Source organism: Spermophilus citellus, assembly GCF_964194105.1.
Source record: "Spermophilus citellus genome assembly, chromosome: 17".
Classification (NCBI taxonomy): Eukaryota; Metazoa; Chordata; class Mammalia; order Rodentia; family Sciuridae; genus Spermophilus; species Spermophilus citellus.
Window position 1 is genome coordinate 26,110,014 of NC_138199.1, and position 20,018 is coordinate 26,130,031.

A 20,018-nucleotide genomic window follows, 5' to 3' on the forward strand; every position below is an offset into this window, starting at 1 on the left:
GAGGGGAATGAGCTGTGGAAATGCCTTTCTAGAACCCTCAGGTAACAGGAAACCACCCTTGGAATGAAACCCAGGGCTCAAACCATCTCAAACCAAGAGATGTTTTTAGTAGTGTAATTAACACAGTGTTTTAATTTTAAAATAGAAAAGACATTTCATTTTTGAATGAAAATCGCTTTAGGTGAAGTAGGTGAATTTAAAAGCTGAGAAGTAGATCTTGAGCTTTGGGGCTGGATATACATTATATACTTGGCCTCAGGGTGGCCAGAGCCCAATAATAAGCTTTTCTTTATTCACAGGAGGTCTGCAGGAGATGTGCTGTGATCTGGGTGAAAGGGCTTGGCTCCTTCCCCCTCAGGCCTTGCCATAGGGCATGCTTCTGAGCTGGGACAGAAATAGAAGCTGTTCTATTTATATGGTTTTCAATTTCTGAGGCAACTAGTGTACAACAGTTATTTCTCCTTGGGGAATTTAGCAAAATGACTGAAATGCTCCGGTAGTAAGTATTTTGTTCACTGTGAATTTTGAGGCTGAAGGGGAAGGCTCATGAGAGGAGGATTTGGCCAAGACTTGGGGCCTATTTTTAGATCCTCACCCTCAGATTTTCTGTCCTCTGAAATTCCACAGAGTTTTGAGGCAGAGGTGGAGACTGAAGAAATTTCCCAGGTGGCTAGAGCCCAACCAACCAACAAAGCACTCTCCTCTGGTATTCAGTGAAAGGTGTCTCCAGTGGCAGAAGGAGCAGATGTGTTCCAGATGGGCAGAACTAGTCAAAAACTAGAGAAAGATTTTGGTTTCAATCAGTCCCTACCTGCTCCAGATGTTAAAGCAGAAGCTGGGTGAATACTTACTGAAGGTGTTGTTAAAGAAAGTAATAGGAGGAATTTTAAGATTACTTTCAGCCTAGAGAGTCTACAAATCATTATTCTAGAGCTGGAGTGGCCTCCTTGCATTGATCCTGAACAGATGTGCTGGCCTTGAAGGGCAGTCATTGGATCCATGGTGCCATGTACTACATTATGGATCTGGGAATTCCAGAACTGATTTGACTTAGATTTTAATGGGTAAAACCATTTTCCACTTGGGAAAAAGCTGGGAGGTTAGTCAATAATGGGGCAAAAAAAATAATTGGGCAATTTTATACCTGGAATCTAAAGCTCTGAAAGGAACGCGGAGGACATCATATCAGAGTTGTTGAGGCTGGAATGTCCTAATTTTATGTCACAGATATCTCCCTTATCAATGTTTTTAGCACAGTTATTTGGTAAATTTAAGTCTATCTTTGTGGTTGGCACATGTCAGGGGGCTAGGGATTTTGCTCTGACAACACATTTGGCAGTCAGCATTGTCCCTATAATCCCTGTGACTAGTCTAAAATTCAAGTGTGCACACAGTTGTGCACAAAAATCACACACACATACACACCCCACCAACCCCTGAGCCTATCCGGATATCTTCAAACTCCATGATTTACATTTCAGTCGTTGAAGGGGAAGGCTTTTCCCAGTGATGGAATCCCCCAGGCTCAGGCTATGTTTGGCTGCAATGCTGTTTTCCTCAGGAAGAATTCGTTATTGTAGACATTATGTCATATGTCTTGTTTGGAATAAATAGGGTGCTTACCTTCCTCCCTGGGATGTGCCAGGTTGTACTGTGAAGCCATTCAGCTCTTAAAGGCACCTGCCCAAGAGAGTGCAGTATTATTGACATTCCTTTCCTTCCTCAAGGCTGGATGAACTGTATCCTCTGCTCTGGGTGGGGCCAGGGGGATGGGTTATTATCCAGGCCTGTAAGCCATACTTGATGTCTGTATCAATTTACTTTTTTTTTCTTTGAACTTGGTTCCAAACACAGAATTGTCACCCCATTCTCGCCAATGATGCCTGAATCTTGTAAGTTGTAATTTATAGTCATATTTTTAATGTTGTGTGCATTTGTGTGAAGCTATTTTCAAGAAAGAAGTCATAAAAAGAGTGAAAATATTTTAGTTCCACTGAAGAAATAAATGACTTTTTGATTTCTAATAAATATTTATTTTGCCTTGTTATGGCCACGTTTTATTCTTGGTATGTGAATGTGAAGACTGACTAGAAATCCTGGAGTATTGCTTAACAGAAATGGATATGAGGAAGGCCAGTTTTTGGACCCCAAACATTATTGGTCCCAGTTCAGGGGCAGCATGCTGTAAGACATGTGACCTTCACATACTGTCTACACTTCAATGTGCATGCCTGTCTCGGATTCTATCTGAACCACTTAGCAACAGTGGAAGCAGCTTGAGTAAAGGATTCACAGTCAGATGGTGTTCATGGTTCAGGCCACAAGATGCCCATGCAGTGCTTTACCCGTCTGGCCCTGCTGGCTCTCAGCTTATTTTGCATGGCCACAACCCAACGCTCTACCAGGAGACTAGACGTCCAAATCCTTCCTATTTATGGGTTTTCATAAGGATGCAATGAGAGAATGAGCACGAAAGAGCTGCTACTATTACTATCTTTATTGCCCATCAGCCCAACTCATGTGTATGAACATTTTTCATTCTTTTGAGTTATTTTATAAAGATGGTTATTCTCAACTTGGCTCTCCCCAAACAGCTTTATCTTAATGGGTTGTGGAAAGTGTGACCAAATTTTTATTAGGTGAAATGTTGCGTTTAGTGAATTATTTACTTGATTTAAATGATTCCCAGAATATCTTCCTTCACTGTGGCAAGTCTTATTGAGGGGCCAAGAAAAGGTCCTTGTGCCAGGCGTGGTGATGCATGCCTGTAATCTCAGTGGCTCAGGAGGTTGAGGCGGTAGGTTCAGGAGTTCAAAGACAGCCTCAGCAATTTAGCGAGGCCCTAAGCAACTAAGTGAGACCTATCTCTAAATAAAATATAAAAAAGAGCTGGAGGTGTGTCTCAGTGTTGAGGCACCCCTGGGTTCAATTTCTGGCACACACACACCAAAAAAAAAAAAAAAAAGAAGAAGAAGAAAGTAAAGTCTGTTGTACACAATCACATCTTAGCTTAAACAGGTTTTAGCTCAGGATCTAGGAATAGGTCATTCATGCATTCATGAGAACATTCTGGATAGGCTAATAGAAAAAGGGTGGAAACCTCTGTTGTAGGATATATTTCTGGGAATGGGATGCCTAGGTCAATGGGCATGAACATTTTTGTGGCATGTGAGACTGTGAAAAATTAACTGCCAAAATGGTCACAGCAGTTTTTTTCAGCCTTTGTGTTATCTTAATAAGATAGTTTTATAGGTTCAGTATTATATCCCAGTTTAACTGGTGGAGAAATTGAGTTCTGGAGTAAATGGCATGAAATGCAAAGGTCATGATGCTTTTTCCTGGCCTGAGGATCCAAGGTCTATAAAGTTTAGTTAGGCTGGTATCAAGAGAGACCACTTGGGCTGGGGTTGTGGCTCAGTGGTAGAGTGCTTGCCTAGCATGTGTGAGGCACTGGGTTTGATTCTCAGCACTGCATATAAATAAATAAAATAAAATCCATTGACAACTAAAGAAATATTTAAAAAAAAGGAACCACTTTTTTTGACTGCACCAGGCCACTTCTCTGACAATAGCAGCAATATTCTGCAGAAAGGATGGGATCCAGTGCAATTCCAAAAAATGTATCTCACCTGCTGTGTGTGAGGACTTACAACCGATTCAACAAAAATTAGACATCCAGTATGCACAATGATAGAGGAGACAAATATAAATGAGAAAATTTCTTCCACTAAAAGTGGTGGAAGGAGAGGGAAGGACGTGAACATTGAGTGCCTACAACATGCCATGCATTGTACCTACAGAGTCTTATTTAATCCTTACAATACCCCAGTGGTTACTCTAGTTCCTTCATCAGTTCTGTTATATTTTCCAGTAGTTATTTCAAAGCTGTCATTCTTGACCCCATTTCTCTTTGAAAACCTATAGGTAGTTTAATCTCCAACTTAGTAGTGAAACTAGAAGCCATCAGATGGAAACACCTTCAACTTTTGACCACCAAACCTACAAATTTATCTGCATTCATACCCACAGCATTGAAATATCCTGTCAGGGGATGCTCTCTACTTCCTTGAGATGTCTTATGCTATTTCATGATGGTAAAATTTATTTCTTCATTTAATAGATTTATTTTCTAAAATGGGCCTTTATGATATTTAGGGCCTAACCCAGCCTGTGTCACATTAAATATCATAAATTTTTAAAATGATATTTAGCTGTTGTGGCTTTCATATTTTTCTTTCTAAATTTCACTTTATATTAATTATATGTTAATCATAGCAATTGCCTATAGACCCCAGTTTTTTTGAGGGGGATTTTACATTACTGACCAAGTCCCTGTTCTTTTTTCTCAGCCAAAAGAATCAATACCAATCCTGTTTTTCAGTTTGATAGGGCATAAAATCCTGTGCTGTGCCATTCACTTTGCAGTTTAGGGGATTAAAGCCTTGCTTCCCTGGAGTTGTGTCTTGTGTGACCCAGGAAGCCTTATGTGGCAGCCCTGGGTGAAATACTCCATAGAGAGCCTCCAAGTCATTGATCTGATGTGTTAAGGAACTACTATCTGCCCAGTGCTGGACTTCGTGTGTCTGTGTGGGGTTGGGGGTATAAAGAAGGTCTCTATGGGTAAGTTATGAGTCTCTTGATGGAAATATATGTGGAAATACAGGGGTATTAAAAGGTTTGGGGAGTCCCTAAGCAGTCACTTCCCTTCAGACTGTGTCTGCATGGGGTATGCAAATGCAGGCCTTGCAGATGTGCCCTGGTCCAGTTGCCCTGGTGCCCCCAGGGATTGTAGGCTCCTCTCAGTGCGATGGCCTTGGTCACCTGGGTCTTCAGAGTTTCCCCGCTGTCCCTTCCCACTTGCTGTACCTATTGGAGCAGTAACAGTATGTGGTTTACCATTCCTGCCCCAGTGGCATCTCTGTGGTCTCCAGGGTCATCTTCTATGGTCTCTGAATCAATCTGCTCTTCTGAAGAAGCCCTCTGGGATGGCTTCACACTCATCAGATCAATCTCATGTATCCAACAAGACTGATCGATTTCAGGTGGTAAGCAATGTGTTCAAAGTTACGGATACTTCAAAGAACAAGACACTCTCCCTGCTCCCTTAGAGCTTTTGCAGTTTAAGTGAAGGGACACACATTTAACTGTCTTCTACACCAATCTCATAAATTAGTACTTTTACAGTTGTGGTATGTGCTAGTCTGATATAAAAGTGTATTTGTGTAACAGAGGGGCCTAACCTAGGCCGTGTTACACTGAGGACAAGTATCATCTGAATCAAGGGATGAGAGGGTGGGACAGACTTTCAAGAAGTGAAAACACATGGGCAAAGACCCCCAGGTAGTAGGGAGCTTGATGCATCTGAGGTCTGGAGAATCAAGTCTGTGTGGCCCAACTGCTGGAGCAAGGAGCCAAGTGACATGAGATGATGCTGGAGGGGTGGCCAGGCCCAGAGCATGTAGGGCTTGTCCCATCAAGGTGAGGCTTTGACACTTCATTTCAAGGGTAAGGAGAAGCCACCAAAATGTCTCACACAGGGGAACTACTGAGTGGGAACATTTGCCTGTTTAATCTGATGGGATTGTAGGCTTAAAAGTGTGTTTTGTTACTACTATTTTTCTCCTGCTGTCCTTTGAGATATAGTAACAGTCTGAAGAGTGTAGAATGGAGTGAGTTTCACTCAAGAGAGGTGGTGAGAAGACCCAGGAAGTGACTGAGAAAGAAGGAAAAAAGAAGGAGGGAGATTGGTGGAATGTGGAGATGTTTAGGTAGAGAAGGGCATTTGGGCTCACTCATTTATTTAACTAACCTTTATTAGGCATTTAATAGATTGCAGTCTGAAAAAGACTCTGTTAATGTCCTTGAGATGGCATAGATGGAAGGATGGGAAAATTGGGCAAGTAAGTCAGATAGAGAAAAAGGATTCATACCTAAAATGAGAGTTGAGTTGCATTTGGAAGGAAACACAGGAATTAGCTAGAGCAAGGCCTGGGGTGGGTGTGTATGTGTGTGGGGGGGATATGCATGAAGTTGGGAGAAAATTTTAGGGGGAAGAATCAGTTTGGATGAAGGTGTTCAGGAATAAAACAACACAAAAGCCTTGGAACAGAGAGAATGGGAATGGAGTCTAGAGAGGTTGTGGGGGAGGGAGCAGCTCACAAAGGGTCTTTTGTGCTAAGTTTGAACTCAGTGCTGGGCACTGAGCTAAGTGCTCACATGCATTAACTTGCTTAATCCTCAGTAACCCCACAGCAGAAGCATTACTATTGTGATCACCCCCACTTTATACATGAGAAAATGGAGCTGGCAGATAGATAGAAATAATAAAAATAAAACTGAAAATAACTAAAACTACACAGCAATGTGTTGTAGATTAAGAAAAAAAATCACATCTAATTAGAAACAATGAAGACAATAACAATTGAGTCAGGAAATATTACTCTCAAAAGAAATAATGAATCCCCCAAACTGAAACCACAGTGACCTAAATGGCACATTATAAATTACATAAATAACTAAAACTCAATGGAAGGATAAAGTTTCCTTGCCAAAATTTACATCTGGAAAAACTGACCCTGAGGATTTGGACTAAGTTAAAACATAACAGAACGATCTTTCATAGAGGGAGAAGGACACTTGGTAAAACTTTCGTGCTAAAGAAGATGGACACATTTTAACTACAACCTTCAGAAGGAAGTTTATTCCAATGAAAATAATTTTGGCAAAGCACACAATGATTTTTCTAGTGCAAAATTCAGAAATCATTTAGTTGTGCTCTATAAAACAATGAATATGGAATTAAATTGGCTTAGTGGAGTTAGTTCTGGAAGAATGAAAATATTTGCGTACCTATATAAGTTCCAGATAATGTTAGTATTTTTGGTAAAACATTTGAAGCCATAAATGTGTTTCCTTAGGGTTCAAATCGTAGGATAAAGTTATTCCTTACTTGGTTGCTGTGACCTAAAAGAGGTGAGGGGAGGCCCCTGAGAATGGGGCAGGGAGGGAGGCAGTGTTTTGCCAGAGGTCCTTTGAGGAGGTGAGGGATTCAGCTTAAAAAAGAATGGGAGAATTTTTTGAAAGGGTGTGTTTGCAAACCAGAGTCATGGATCAGGGTCACATTTCCACTTGTGTTCACTGTCCTCCGTTATGGGTCTTAACCACCTAGGCTGGCAGCTACTGGCGTCCAAAGATCTCCTCACGCTTTGGCTAGGAGTAAGAGTGAGTGTTCATTCAAAATAAGAAGTGGCAGATGAGAGGAATTTTCCTCTTCCTAATTGTCCATGATGAGAAGGACAAGTAGCTTCTCAAGGTGAGTGTAAGACATCAGTGTTTCTAGATGTATATTTACAATCAGCCCTCATTTCTCTTCAACATGTCATCTGAGGAAGAGCAGCTAAAATCTACTATGGGTATCACAACTATTGCTAGTTTATGGACTGAATACTTAATATAGTGTCATTAACTCAATCATGAAAAATTTAAAAAATAGTCTCCATCTTTAATTTCTAATAGCACTTAAAAATTACTTGAGCTGGGGATATGGCTCAGCTGGTAGAGTGCTTACCTTGCATATACAGGGCCTTGGGTTCAATCCCTAGCACCACAAAAACAAACAAAAATTACTTGAAAACATACATTTCATGCCATGTTCAAGTTAATAACTCTGCACATAGTACCTATGTCTTTTGTACTTTGAAAGAGAAAGTACACTGTCAGAGTGTAAATGTATAAAAATCTATGCAGAAATAGGAAGCACACTTCTTTGAAGAAGCTATCTACATAAAATATGATAACTTTAAAAGACATTCATTAATTTATTTTTTTCTTTAAGACACTGGTGAGAATGCCTACTGCTTGGGGACTGGGTCAGGACTGGGTCAAGTTCAGATCATGAACTTGAATAAGGCACAACTCTGTTCTTAAGGAGCGTACAGACTGGTCCTTTTTCAAGATGCCCCACAAAAAGTGAGCTAGCACTGATTTCTAGTGGAAAGAGGAGCGAATACTTTTTGCATTGAGAGTGACTTTTGTTGTCTTTGCGAAAGCTTCTTTCTTTTCGTAATAAGCAGCCTCGTTCACAAACACAGGGTACACGGTACAGTCTCCACCCAACAGGATAGTTTTTCCGTCAAGAGTCACAAAGGTGGGGTCCCCAGGGTGCAACGGTTTCCAGTCTTGATCCTTTCGGAAGACAGTTAAAATAATAAATTACAAAATTTTCATGTCAAGACTCTAGATATTTAACAAATACCATTCTGTTCTTTAAAAAGTGATCCTTGAAGGGTGTCCTGAGAGGCATGTGAGAGACCTGACTCCACTGGAACCATGTAACTGTCTTGGGCAGCAGTTTTAAGAGTTTCCCTGTTAATTCTTACAGTTGACATGTGTAATTAGAGTTTCTCTGACACCAAGTTTGCCTTGAATGTGGCCAAAGAGGTTTATAATATTAAGAGGAAAAATAAATTTCATATCCACCTAAGCGCATATTCTACTTTTTGCCATCTGAAGTGAAATTCTGTTCAGCAAAATTTAGGAACTATTTTTTGAGAGCCTTCTGTGTGCAAGACATTCTGCTGTTGGGGACATAAAAATGAGTCACATTGTATTTGCACACAGGGAGACTTTATTCTGATTGGAGGATTGGTGAGTGCTTTGGAGAAAAGTCTAAGACAGGTGAATGTACTGCAGGTGTGTCCCCACATTATGTTTTTTTTTTTAATTTTTTATTGGTTGTTCACAACATTACAAAGCTCTTGACATATCATATTTCATACATTAGATTGAAGTGGGTTATGAACCCCCAATTTTACCCCAAATGCAGATTGCAGAATCACATCGGTTACACATCCACAATTTTACATAATGCCCTATTAGTAATTGTTGTATTCTGCTACCTTTCCTATCCCCTACTATCCCCCCTCCCCTCCCCTCCCAACTTCTCTCTCTACCCCATCTACTGTAGTTCATTTCTCTCCTTGTTTATTTTCCCATTCCCCTCACAACCTCTTATATGTAATTTTGTATAGCAATGAGGTTCTCCCTCCATTTCCATGCACTTTCCCTTTTCTCTCCCTTTCCCTCCCATCTCATGTCTCTGTTTAAAGTTAATCTTTTCTTCCTGCTCTCCCTCCCTACTCTGTTCCCACATTATGTTAACAACGAGTTATCTGACAGGTCCTGCCCCAGGGATTTGGCCCTTTGATCCTTCAAGCACCAATGTTGTCAGATCATAGGAAGTCTAGAACAGTTCTTCTCCAACCTGGCTATGCTTACAAATCATCTGGGGATTTTGCTAAAATGCAAATTTTGATGCTAATGGTCAGGGTGGTGCCTTGAGATTCCGCATTTCTAATATTTTCTAGAAGCATCCGCATCACCCAGCAGTTTGTTAGAAAAGCAAAATTTTATTCCCCTCTGCAGACTTACTAAATCAAAATCTTCATGTTCACAAATTGTCAGAGATTTACATGTAGAATACTGAAGTATGCATGGCACTGCATCTCAGTGATTGTCTCAACTCTAGCCATACATTAGAATCACTTGGGATATTAATATACATTTACATGGGTACAGGGCTGGCCCCATCTCAGATATAGCAAATCAGAATCTAAAGAGTGGCTTTATTTTTAATAAATACATTTTTACTAAAGTTTTATTTGAAAAAATTAATTATGGAGTAAAAAATTCATCAATTTTTGTGTGCAGTTGTAAATTTTGATATATACATAGCATAGTCATATAACCTATAGCTATATAATAAAAACATCTATGTTATCATCCACTTCTTCCAGTCCCTCATGCTTCTTATTTTTATAGTTCACTTTTCCCTTTTCTCCCCCTCCCTTTCTTCCTGTCTTTTCCTTCCATTCTTTCTTTAAGTCCCTGGTGATTTTACAGGGTGGCCTGGTTGAGAATGCTGCTCTGAACAAGTGCTTTTCAGGCAGAGATATGCCCAGAATCACTGAAAGAACTTCCCCGCCCATTGGTTGGTTGCATCTGCAGAGGTTCCCGTGTAGTGCTGTGCTCCCCAGACCTGAGTCCTATGGAATCACCTGGTGCAGTCATTTGATTCCCTGTGTCCACCTTGTAAATTAAATCAGAACCTCTGAGGTTGGGACCCAGGAACCTGGGCTTTTGAAAAGCTCCTCAGCTGGTTCTTACATGGCCTGAGTTTGAGAAGCACTGCTTTAGTAGTTTGTGATGGGTTCCATGCATTTTGGGAAAAAATCCCCTAGGTAATTCTGATAAGTAACCCCATCACTCTTAAACTCTAGACAGGTGTGAGCAGTTTGCTCTAATGCATACTTTCTTCTATTACCATTAAGTGCCCCAATCAGAGGCCCAAAGCAAAGGAGTCACCCAATCAACCTTGGACTGAGACTAAATAAACCTTTTCTCCTTATAAATTAATTGCATCAGACATTTTATTTGAGTGATGGAAAGCTAACTAATACACTTCTCTACACTGCAGTGGTTTTGTGAACATCAAATTAGCTAATATATGTAAAATGCTGTACGAACTGTGAACTCAAAGGCACAACATTATTAAAATATTCTCATTATTTTAAAGAAACAGCAAATGTTACCTGCAGATTCGGGTGGATAATAGCAGCTATTTCTCCATTTTCATTCCTGGGATAATCAACTTTCTCCATTATTTTATAGACCTCAATAGCACAGGGAGGAAATTCTTTTCCTACAACAAAAATAATACATATTATAGCAATTAAAAAAGGGAAGTCGATATTTCAAGGAAGGAAGGAAGGAAGGAAGGAAGGAAGGAAGGAAGGAAGGAAGGAAAGAAAAACAACAAAATGAAGACAGTTATAAGGAGAAAACATTAAGTAACTTAAAGATGTTCATTAACAATATAAAGCCCAAAATTCTAGAATTATTCCTATCAGTGCACTGATGAACAGAGGTAGAAAATATAACTTAAAGAAGCCAGTGTGGGAGAAAAAGAGCCTAGATCTGCCAGTCAGGACCCTGGGCTCTGTTCTGCCGAGTATGCCATCTTTCTTTTTTCCTAGCTGTGTTATTTTGAGCAATCTTGTCAAAAGAGGGTTTTGGATTAGCTTATCTTGAAAGAATCTTCCAGCTCTGACATTCAGTGATTGCATATTCGCAGGGGGACTTTCAGCAAGTTAGGTGGATTCCGTCTAGTGGCTCTTTCTCTTAATCAAGTTCATTAAACACTTAGATGGCTCCTAAGCAGTGAAATCTTGGGATGCAGGCAGTCTACCAGCTTTCAAAGAGATGACATTAAATAGCTCACCTCAATGCCCATAAATTGGAAAAGGAGTAGTTTACACAGATACCACGTGGTCTCTGAGCAAACAGGAAGAACGTATGTCCAATGGTGTATCCACAGGATGTTATGGTTTCATCTTAAAGGAAAAGTTCTCCTTTGCCTTAGAGTGGAGTTAGGATGAGGAGATCCTAAGATCAATCCTATGTCAGCTAGCTTTTGCTGCATAGCACACTTTCCCAGAACTTAGTGGCTTAAAGCAACAACCTTTTTTTTTTTTTTTTTTTTTAGCTTATAGTTCTGTGGGTTGGTTAGGAAGTTCCTCTAGTCTGGACTCTCTTTGCTGGTTTCCGTTTGCTTTGCTCATGCATCTGGGATGAGCTGGCAAATCAGTTTATGGCTGGGTGATCTGGGATGGCCTCAATCTAATGTCTGGCAATTGACAGTTTGAAGGCTCGAGCTGCATGACTGGTGGCTGGGGTGTCTGAGTCTTCTATTCTATAACCTTTTTGTATCCATCAGATTAGTGTGGACTGACTCACATAATAGCCACACAGAGTTCCCAAAAGCCACAAGAGGGCAAGTCCCAATACATAGTCTTTTTTAAGCCCTTTCGTGGCACAAAAACAAGCTACTTGGGCAACCCAGATTCAAGAGATGGAGGTGACTGATGGATGCGAAAACAGAGAGCAGAGTGTCTTTTGAGTTACCATTCCACTCAGGTTTGTGGCATTCTCCCTGGGAATATCATTTCTTAACATATTAGAGTTCCACACTTACTATCTGAGAATTTCTTGCGAATATGTTATGACCTTCCCAATACCAGTTCCATTAGAGAGTAGAGAACCTGCCCTCATACAAAGTTGGTGGACATCTAGCTCATTTTCAGTTTTCATGACTTTGGAGCCAAAGTATTCCCAAATAGAGAAGAAGTTCCTGTGATCACAGGGGGCTGCACATCTGAGGCAAAGGAATTATGTTCCCCACAGACTTTGAATGACGCAGTAGGCTGTGTCACCATAATTACGTGTTTGTCAACAACAATTTCATACTTATATGCATTCTAGCAAGTGATTATTATTATTTTAAAGTAAATGTTTATATCATATATTTTTGTCTACAGTTTTCTTTCTTTTAAACAATAGTGTGTTTTGAAGATTCTTCCATGTTATTATTGTTTAACTGTTCACCCACGGATGCACATTTGAGTCAGTTCCTTTGCAAACAAAGCTATAATAACCACCCTTGAATACAAGCCATTGGGTATTCATGAGCTTGTGTTTCTCTGAAATGTGGAACTGCTGGGTTATAAGAATTGCACAATTTAATAAGTAGATACAGCAGATGCTATAAAATTACCCTTTAAAGTGTCTTTACCAATTCAAATGTTTGTCAGCAGGGAATGAGAGTATCTCCTTTTCCTATACCTTTACCAGTACTTAATATCGTCAGATGCTATTTTGTCCAGTCTGATGGGGAAAATGGTTTCTCACTCTATTTTGCATTTTCCCTTTTACTTGTGATGTTGAACATCTTTTCTACTTTTATTGGGCATTTGTATTTCCTACTCTGTCTTTGGTTTTAAAAATGGAGATTAATAGGAAAATAGGATTTGATTTGGGTTGTTCATATGGCTACTGTTTTTCTTGTATGTGTCTATTTTGGTGATTGAGGAATAGCTGAAGTGAATAAAAAAAATTTAAAAAGCATCTAAGATTATGAGCATGACGAATTTGACCTAAATTTCAATTACTACTTCAATGTTAAGTGGTTAAGTTTTATACACACACACACACACACACACACACACACACGGTTAAAGTGTTATACGTTGGTACATATATACATATCTATGCACTATATATGTACTATGAAATGTATGTATAGTATTGTTATGGTTTGGATATGAGGTATCCCCCAAAAGCTCCTATGTTAATGCAGAAATAATCAGAAGTGAAATGATTTGATTATGAGTGCTGAAATGTAATCAGTCTATTCTAGCTTGAATGGTGGTAACTATAGGCAGATGGGGAGTGGCTGGAAGAGGTTGCCCTTTCCCTCTCTCTGCTTCTCAGCTGCCATGTTCTGAGCTGCTTCCCTTCACTATGCCCTTCCGCCATGATGTCTGCCTCACCTTGGCCCAGAGCAATGGACCCAGCCAACCATGGACTAAACCTTTGAGAACATGATCCAAAATAAAATTTTCCTTCTCTAAGTTGTCCTTGTCAGATATTTTGGTCATAATAATTCAAACCTGACTAACACACAGCTAAATATGCAAATACCCACAATTAAGGAAACAACTCTTATCCACCACTTACCTTCATTAAACTGATATATAAAATCAAGAGCATGTTTAATCATTTTTCTCATTTGATCCAAAATATCAGCTCTCAGAACACCTTGGGGTTGGGGGCCAACTTCTATACCTAAGTACAGAAGGGAAGATAGTAATATTATATAAGTATTAGAATGTATTGTGAAATTAAGCATTTTATTATATCTAGAACCCCAATAAATATTTAAAAGTCAGACCAGTTAGCATCATGGAAAGTATTTGAGACAGAAAGTTAGGCAAAAAATAAAGCAGAACATTTACGTTTAAATACGCCTAGTGATAAATGCATAGTGAATAAAGACTGGAAGAGAACATGGAAAAAATCAGACTTGTGTTTGAGTAGTCGGAACTTAGGGTTATTTTTTCTTTAAATTTATTTTCATGTGATTCAAATGTTTAAGTATCGTAACATAGCAAAAGAAGTAGATAAACCTGCAATGACAAAGTAATAGGTGGCCACAAAGAGAGATGGTCACAGAATAACATTTAGCTCTAACAGGAGGAAAGACATCTAGTTAGTCATAGAAATATAGCTAGATGAACTATGAATTTAAGTTAACATGCAATCTATGTGACTTTAGGGCAACATTTTTATACTTAATATTAACCCATTCTGATAAGATAGTGCAATGGTTCTTATTTTCTATAGAAAAATTTGTATTTCCTCTAACCTCAATAAAACTATGCTTGTACTACCAGGTCTATTTCCTGTAGCTGTCAAGCATCCATCCTTACACCTGCAAAATACTCCTCCACCTGTTCAAGCTTCCCACAAAGTCATCCCTCCAGTTATTCTTTTCTCCATTTATCAATCTCTTTATTAAGTATATCACCTACATTCATTCTCTTACACTCAACTAAAAGATATTATTTTTAACCCATCTTATTTTCACCTATTTCTATTATTTTCCAATTCAAAAAGTTCATTATGTTGTACTGTGTGTAACTTTCTTGTGTATATTTATAAGAATTCATTTAAGTAAATGATATCATAAGTGGGACTAAGGCATGCCTCTGTGCATAAATGATTTGTACAAATGTATGAAAATTGTGTTCATTGATATGTCTATGTGCATTTTGTGGAAGACATTGTTGTTTGACTACTCCAAATGCATTCCATTTTCCTCCACTCTAATACAATCAAATTTTGGTTGCGTATCCAATCTTTAAGATATTAATTAACTTTTCTTCAGCTTAAGAGTAAATATCAAAAGTTTAATTCACTTATAGTAATCCAACCATCCTGATGATTTAAGAATGTACGTATTATTCTGTTCTGACAAAGGGGCCATAATGAAAGATTAGTAGAGGAGTTCCTGATGTTTCCTTCCTCCATTAGATATTGTCGTTAGCTGCCAATGTGTATATGACATAATAGATTTCAAATATAAAAGAGCAAAGTATTAATAAAATATTAATAAAATATTAATATTTTCTAATTATTTAAAATGTAATTAATACTCCCTTGTATTGAAATGTTTTAAAGATTTGGCTTTATTTGTAAGGGTCAAACTTATCAGAGATATTTGTTCTAGGTAAAACAGCATTGCCCATAAATATCATATTATAAGGCTAATATCTCAAAGTTTAGAAGTCTTATACTTTTATTTGGTACTAAATATAACCCATGATCTATTATTATTATTATTATTATTATTTATGGTGCCAGGGATGGAACCCTGGGTCTTTACACATGGTAGGCAAACACTGTACCACTGAGAGGCACTCAACCCTATTTCATATAGTAAGATTTTGGTTTATTACATTTATTGCAATTCTGTGCCTATATTTGGATATTTAGCTTTCTCCTTTATAATTAATAATTGATTGATTTCCTTATTTATGTGTCAAAAGTATCAATACTTGGGTAACCAGGATAATTAATTGTTAAGTTTTCACTTGCTTATGTTATTTGCCAACTTGCTCTTAAATTTACTCTTGGTTAAAGCATCTAAGATCTAACAAAAACCACTTAAGTTGCAATAGAAATTTTAATCATAGTATAGTTTGCAAATAGTTAATTATGTTAGTGTATCTCACAGGAAAGAGAATGAATTACTCCTACTCTGCCATTTCTCCCTCTGTGCAGTAATGATTGGTTAATGTTTCTTCTCATTAGATACTAAGCTCTTTGAGGGATTCGGTGTGCCTTGTTCATTACTATTTTCCCAGAACCTAGCACAGTGGTGGGTCTCTAGTAGACACACAATAAATATCTGTTGAAAGTACACATTTTTAGAGCAATTTTGTGGAGTGGAGTTAGAGACAAAGTTCTATAAAAGGTGACTTTTCACTTAATTCTTGGGAAGGAGAAGAATCTGTCAGACTGATTTTTAGGGTCAAACGTAACAGTGAAGAAAATAATATGAATAGAACCAGAAAGCTGCTCTGAGATATTGAGGAAATATAGTGTCTGCCTGGGATTAATTTGCTTATTATCTGATAATTATAAGCCTTAAGGATGCGCAAGGTAGCTATAAATATTCTTTAATTTTTCTTGGAGTTTCAGGTAGGACACATTTTATTCAGCTATGCCAACAGACTTACCAACAGGACACTTGGCTACGGAACGCGTGGTTGCGTACTGGAGGGAAGGATGCTCAATGAGATAAACATAGCAGGGTAATGGAGCCAAAGAAGTCTGCAAAGAATTTTTAAAACATCTTCCTTATTATGTAAAGACCATATATTTTTTTTTCTCTTTGCTGCTACGGAGTCAGTAAGGACTTCATATTTTTTACTTCATCAACTAAGATTAGTCAGACAGTTTTATGAAACACTCTAAAACTCAATGTTATAGCTTTGAAAACATACAAATAAATTGCATGTAAAATTGAATTACATGCAGTTTTCTGGATAAAATGAACATTAAACAATTCTCCAGAGCCATGACCAAAAAATAGGAAATAAACTTTCCTTCTGAATGGATTTGGTTATTTTTGTTTTCATCATTGCTTACCCTTACTATTTAGCTTATTTATTTCTTAAAGAGCTCTGTTTCTGACCCTGTAATTCAGGTTCTACAAATGTCAGGTGATTCCCCTTTCATCCTTCTATTTGAATGGAAATTTGAGTCAGGTCTCTTGGTTTTGATAACCAGAAATCAACCTTGAGGCTTCCATGTCTGGCCACAAAAGCATTTAGCTTTCTTCAAGGAGCAACACAGAACAGCTGCATAAGGATCTCCCACCACAGCCACTACCTACTTAATGTCCAGAAGTCAAGGGGAACAAAAGTAATAGTGAACCCTCACCGCAGGGTAGACATTAGTCTAAATGCCTTGAATATTTTTTTTCTCATTTAAAGACTTGAGCAGCCATATGGGGTGAGTATTCTTATGCCAATTTTATAAAATGAAGAAAGCTGTTTTGAGAGTTGAACTTCTTCAAGGTTAGTGAAGGAGAAAGCCAAGATTTAAACCCAGCTTCCGGCTACCTGGGTCAAACTTTTCTTAGTAAACCATTTTAGCTCTCAGGAAGGAAGAACATCTATTATATAAAATCAAATACAAAATCCATTATTTGTGTTTTTGTTTGTTTGCTATTTTCTAGATTTTTTTTCTTTAGTTAAAGGCACTGGAAGCCTGAATTTTTAATCTCACAGATTCCTGAGTGTTAAAATGATTAGCTTTATGAAGTATATGACAAAAGATTGGATGTGTTTTGGGTAATCCCAATCAAATGGTGACAAGGGCAGGACTAAAGGGAGACAATGTCTTCACCACTGGAAATGACAATATTTTGAGCTTCCTAAAACCCTGTAATTTTGATATTTCAACCATAACATTTAAAACTTTTATATTCATTTTACTTGTTCTTTTTTGTTCAATAGCTTATGAATTGGTGGCTGTTGGAATAAAATTTATAATTTTATAGGCACAAAAATCCACAAGGTCTTATTATTTTATTCCTTATATTTGTTATTTTACTTGTTTCTCCTTTTCTCCTGCCTGTCACCACCACCTCTGTATCTGGATACAGCCTTTCCCATCCACCTCCCAGCCCGGGTGTGGAATAGATCCCATTTCTCTTGGACCTTCCTTCCTGACCCTGTTCTGGTTGTTTCTCACCTATAATCGACTTATATAAACTTATAAATTAATAACATTGACTTTACCTTAATATAATGAAACATCTGAATTAAAAAGTCATTCCTGGAATCTTCGAGAATAAGGGTGCACCCCATGTTAGAAGTTGTGTTGTGAAGGTCAAAAATGATGTCATAGGAATCTTCACTATTTTTTGGACCAAATAAATGATTTATTTCTTGAGCCCTTTTCACTTCATATGGCAAATCATCTGACATCTTTTTGCTATTATTAGCAGAAAGAGAAAGATTAACAATATTTGTGGCTAAGATAACATATATAGTCAATAAGAATACCATGTACAAAGAACCAGTTGCCAAACCTTTCATTTGGAAAATTCGTGGGGCAATTGAAAACATCTAAAATTTTTATAAGTGAAAAATATTTTTTTTCTCATTTGATTTCACACAACTAATATTTCATTGGTATTCTTGTAAAATAATGTGTTCATTTATGTGGCTAGTCACAGGTAGGGCAGTTCAAACAGAATTTACCATTTGACTTCAACCTTGAACAAAACTTTTCCTTTAATCTTATTTATACTTTTTTTGTAGTTATGGTGCACTTGTTATTTATTATGGGGATAGATCATTTAATGCATCTTGCCCCCAGTCTTCACTCTGGGTAATTCAAGTTTTTGAAACAGAGTCACACTTAGATGCTCACATCATCATTAGGTATTTTTAATTGATGCCCAATGGTCATCGGTGGTCCAGGGACAAGGTTTACAGATAAGAGTCTGTAAACGCTCCCAAAATACAAAATTTTACAGGTACATGTGTATCTATTTTTTTGTGAGACAAATGTTAATAGATATCGTTATATTCTTAGATGGGTCTTAATATAACCTCTCACTTCCTGAAATGGTTAGGATACATTTTTGCTTGCTGTACGTGATAATGTTTTAAATTTATTTTTTCTCATTAAATCATTCAACCACATTTTCATGTAATTCCATATCTTTCTATTCCCTGGTTATTTTTACTAGTATCTTCAAGGGACCTACAGTTTGTACCTGAGTGTTTCCTGTCTGGAATGCAATCAAGAAGGTGGATTAGCCATTTTGCAGTTATGAAGCAAAAACCATGAGTACAAAAAAGGTACATGTGAAGACAAGCACAGGGGGAAGAGAGAAGCAACCTGTGGCCCTGATGACATCATGAAGCCACCCCACCAGCCCTAAATGTTTTGTATAGTGTGCATATGAGTATGAATGAAGGTAAACACATCTATTCTTTAGGCTGCAGAGTGGTCTGACGTTTTCTGAAAATGGATACTTATTCACTCTTTGATTCAACAAATATTAATTGGAACATCATATTTTTCTTAACTAGAACTTTTTGTGCTACCATAAACATAGTTGCAAAAAAAACATTGTAGTGAATTTCCCACACAGTTAACAAATGTGTATACAAACATAGTGGCCAAACACTAACTTAATGCAAAGGATTATTAAATCTGTCTTTCAAGATATGATTTAAAAATAAAACCTTTCTTATATATGTTTGCAGCCCGCATAGGATATATTTGAAGAGAAAAATCAAATAATGTGGTACTTTAAAAAGTATTTAAGAGATATGAATGCCCGGTTTCCACAATTGTGTAATTCACAACGCAGTGTGATTAAAAGTGAAAGCGATCTTACTCATTATAGACACTATATGTACAAACATTAATATTTATCACACACACATACATACGCGTATGCACACTATATAAAACATATTCTTACCCAAGATTTTCAAGGTCAAAAACACGATTCAGATCACAGTCGATATATCTGGTACACTTCTTCACTGCTCTTGGGTTGGTAATAAATGGTTTTACTTCCAGCCCTGATCTCTGAATCTCAGCGTCATTCTCCAGCCAGTGCTTAACTAGAAATACTCCCGTTAGCTCGTTCCCATGAGTTCCTCCAAAGATAGCAATCTTTTTTATAGGTTCTTCAGTAATGTGACAAGAGGTCATTTTACCAATAGTTTTATCTGATTTCTGCAATTCAGAAGAGAGGAGATCAAAGGAAGCTTAAGGTCCTAAGAAAAGTTTAGAAATTTAAATTCAAATGAGAATTTAACCAAAGTGCAAAGTACAGAGTTCCCTTGGGTGGAGGACTTTAAACATCTTCTGTTACAAGTTCTGAGCTCTTTATTATTATGTGGGCACTCCCCTCTGTAGCCCTGTCCTTTACCATATTTGGATTAAAATATGCAAAGATCAACCAGAGATACAGTTGTTAACTTCTAACTCCCTCATATGGTCAGTAGGTCTAAGTACAATAATAAATTGACATCTCCTACCAGTACAAAAAGTCCTTTTTCCCTTCAGCTAGAATGCCACCCAAT

General features: G+C 37.8%; 1 protein-coding gene across 1 annotated transcript; it reads right to left on the reverse strand.

Moving 5' to 3' along the window:
- Nucleotides 1-6,918: 6,918 nt before the first annotated feature.
- LOC308636809 (aspartoacylase) lies at nucleotides 6,919-19,789 on the reverse strand. Its single transcript, XM_081272554.1, has 6 exons — nucleotides 19,409-19,789; nucleotides 17,706-17,901; nucleotides 16,137-16,230; nucleotides 13,573-13,680; nucleotides 10,590-10,699; nucleotides 6,919-8,184 (listed from the first exon to the last, which is right to left on the reverse strand). Exons 1-6 carry the CDS (start codon nucleotides 19,642-19,644, stop codon nucleotides 7,987-7,989), a joined length of 942 nt encoding a protein of 313 aa, XP_081128680.1. The 5' UTR covers nucleotides 19,645-19,789; the 3' UTR covers nucleotides 6,919-7,986.
- Nucleotides 19,790-20,018: the final 229 nt, after the last annotated feature.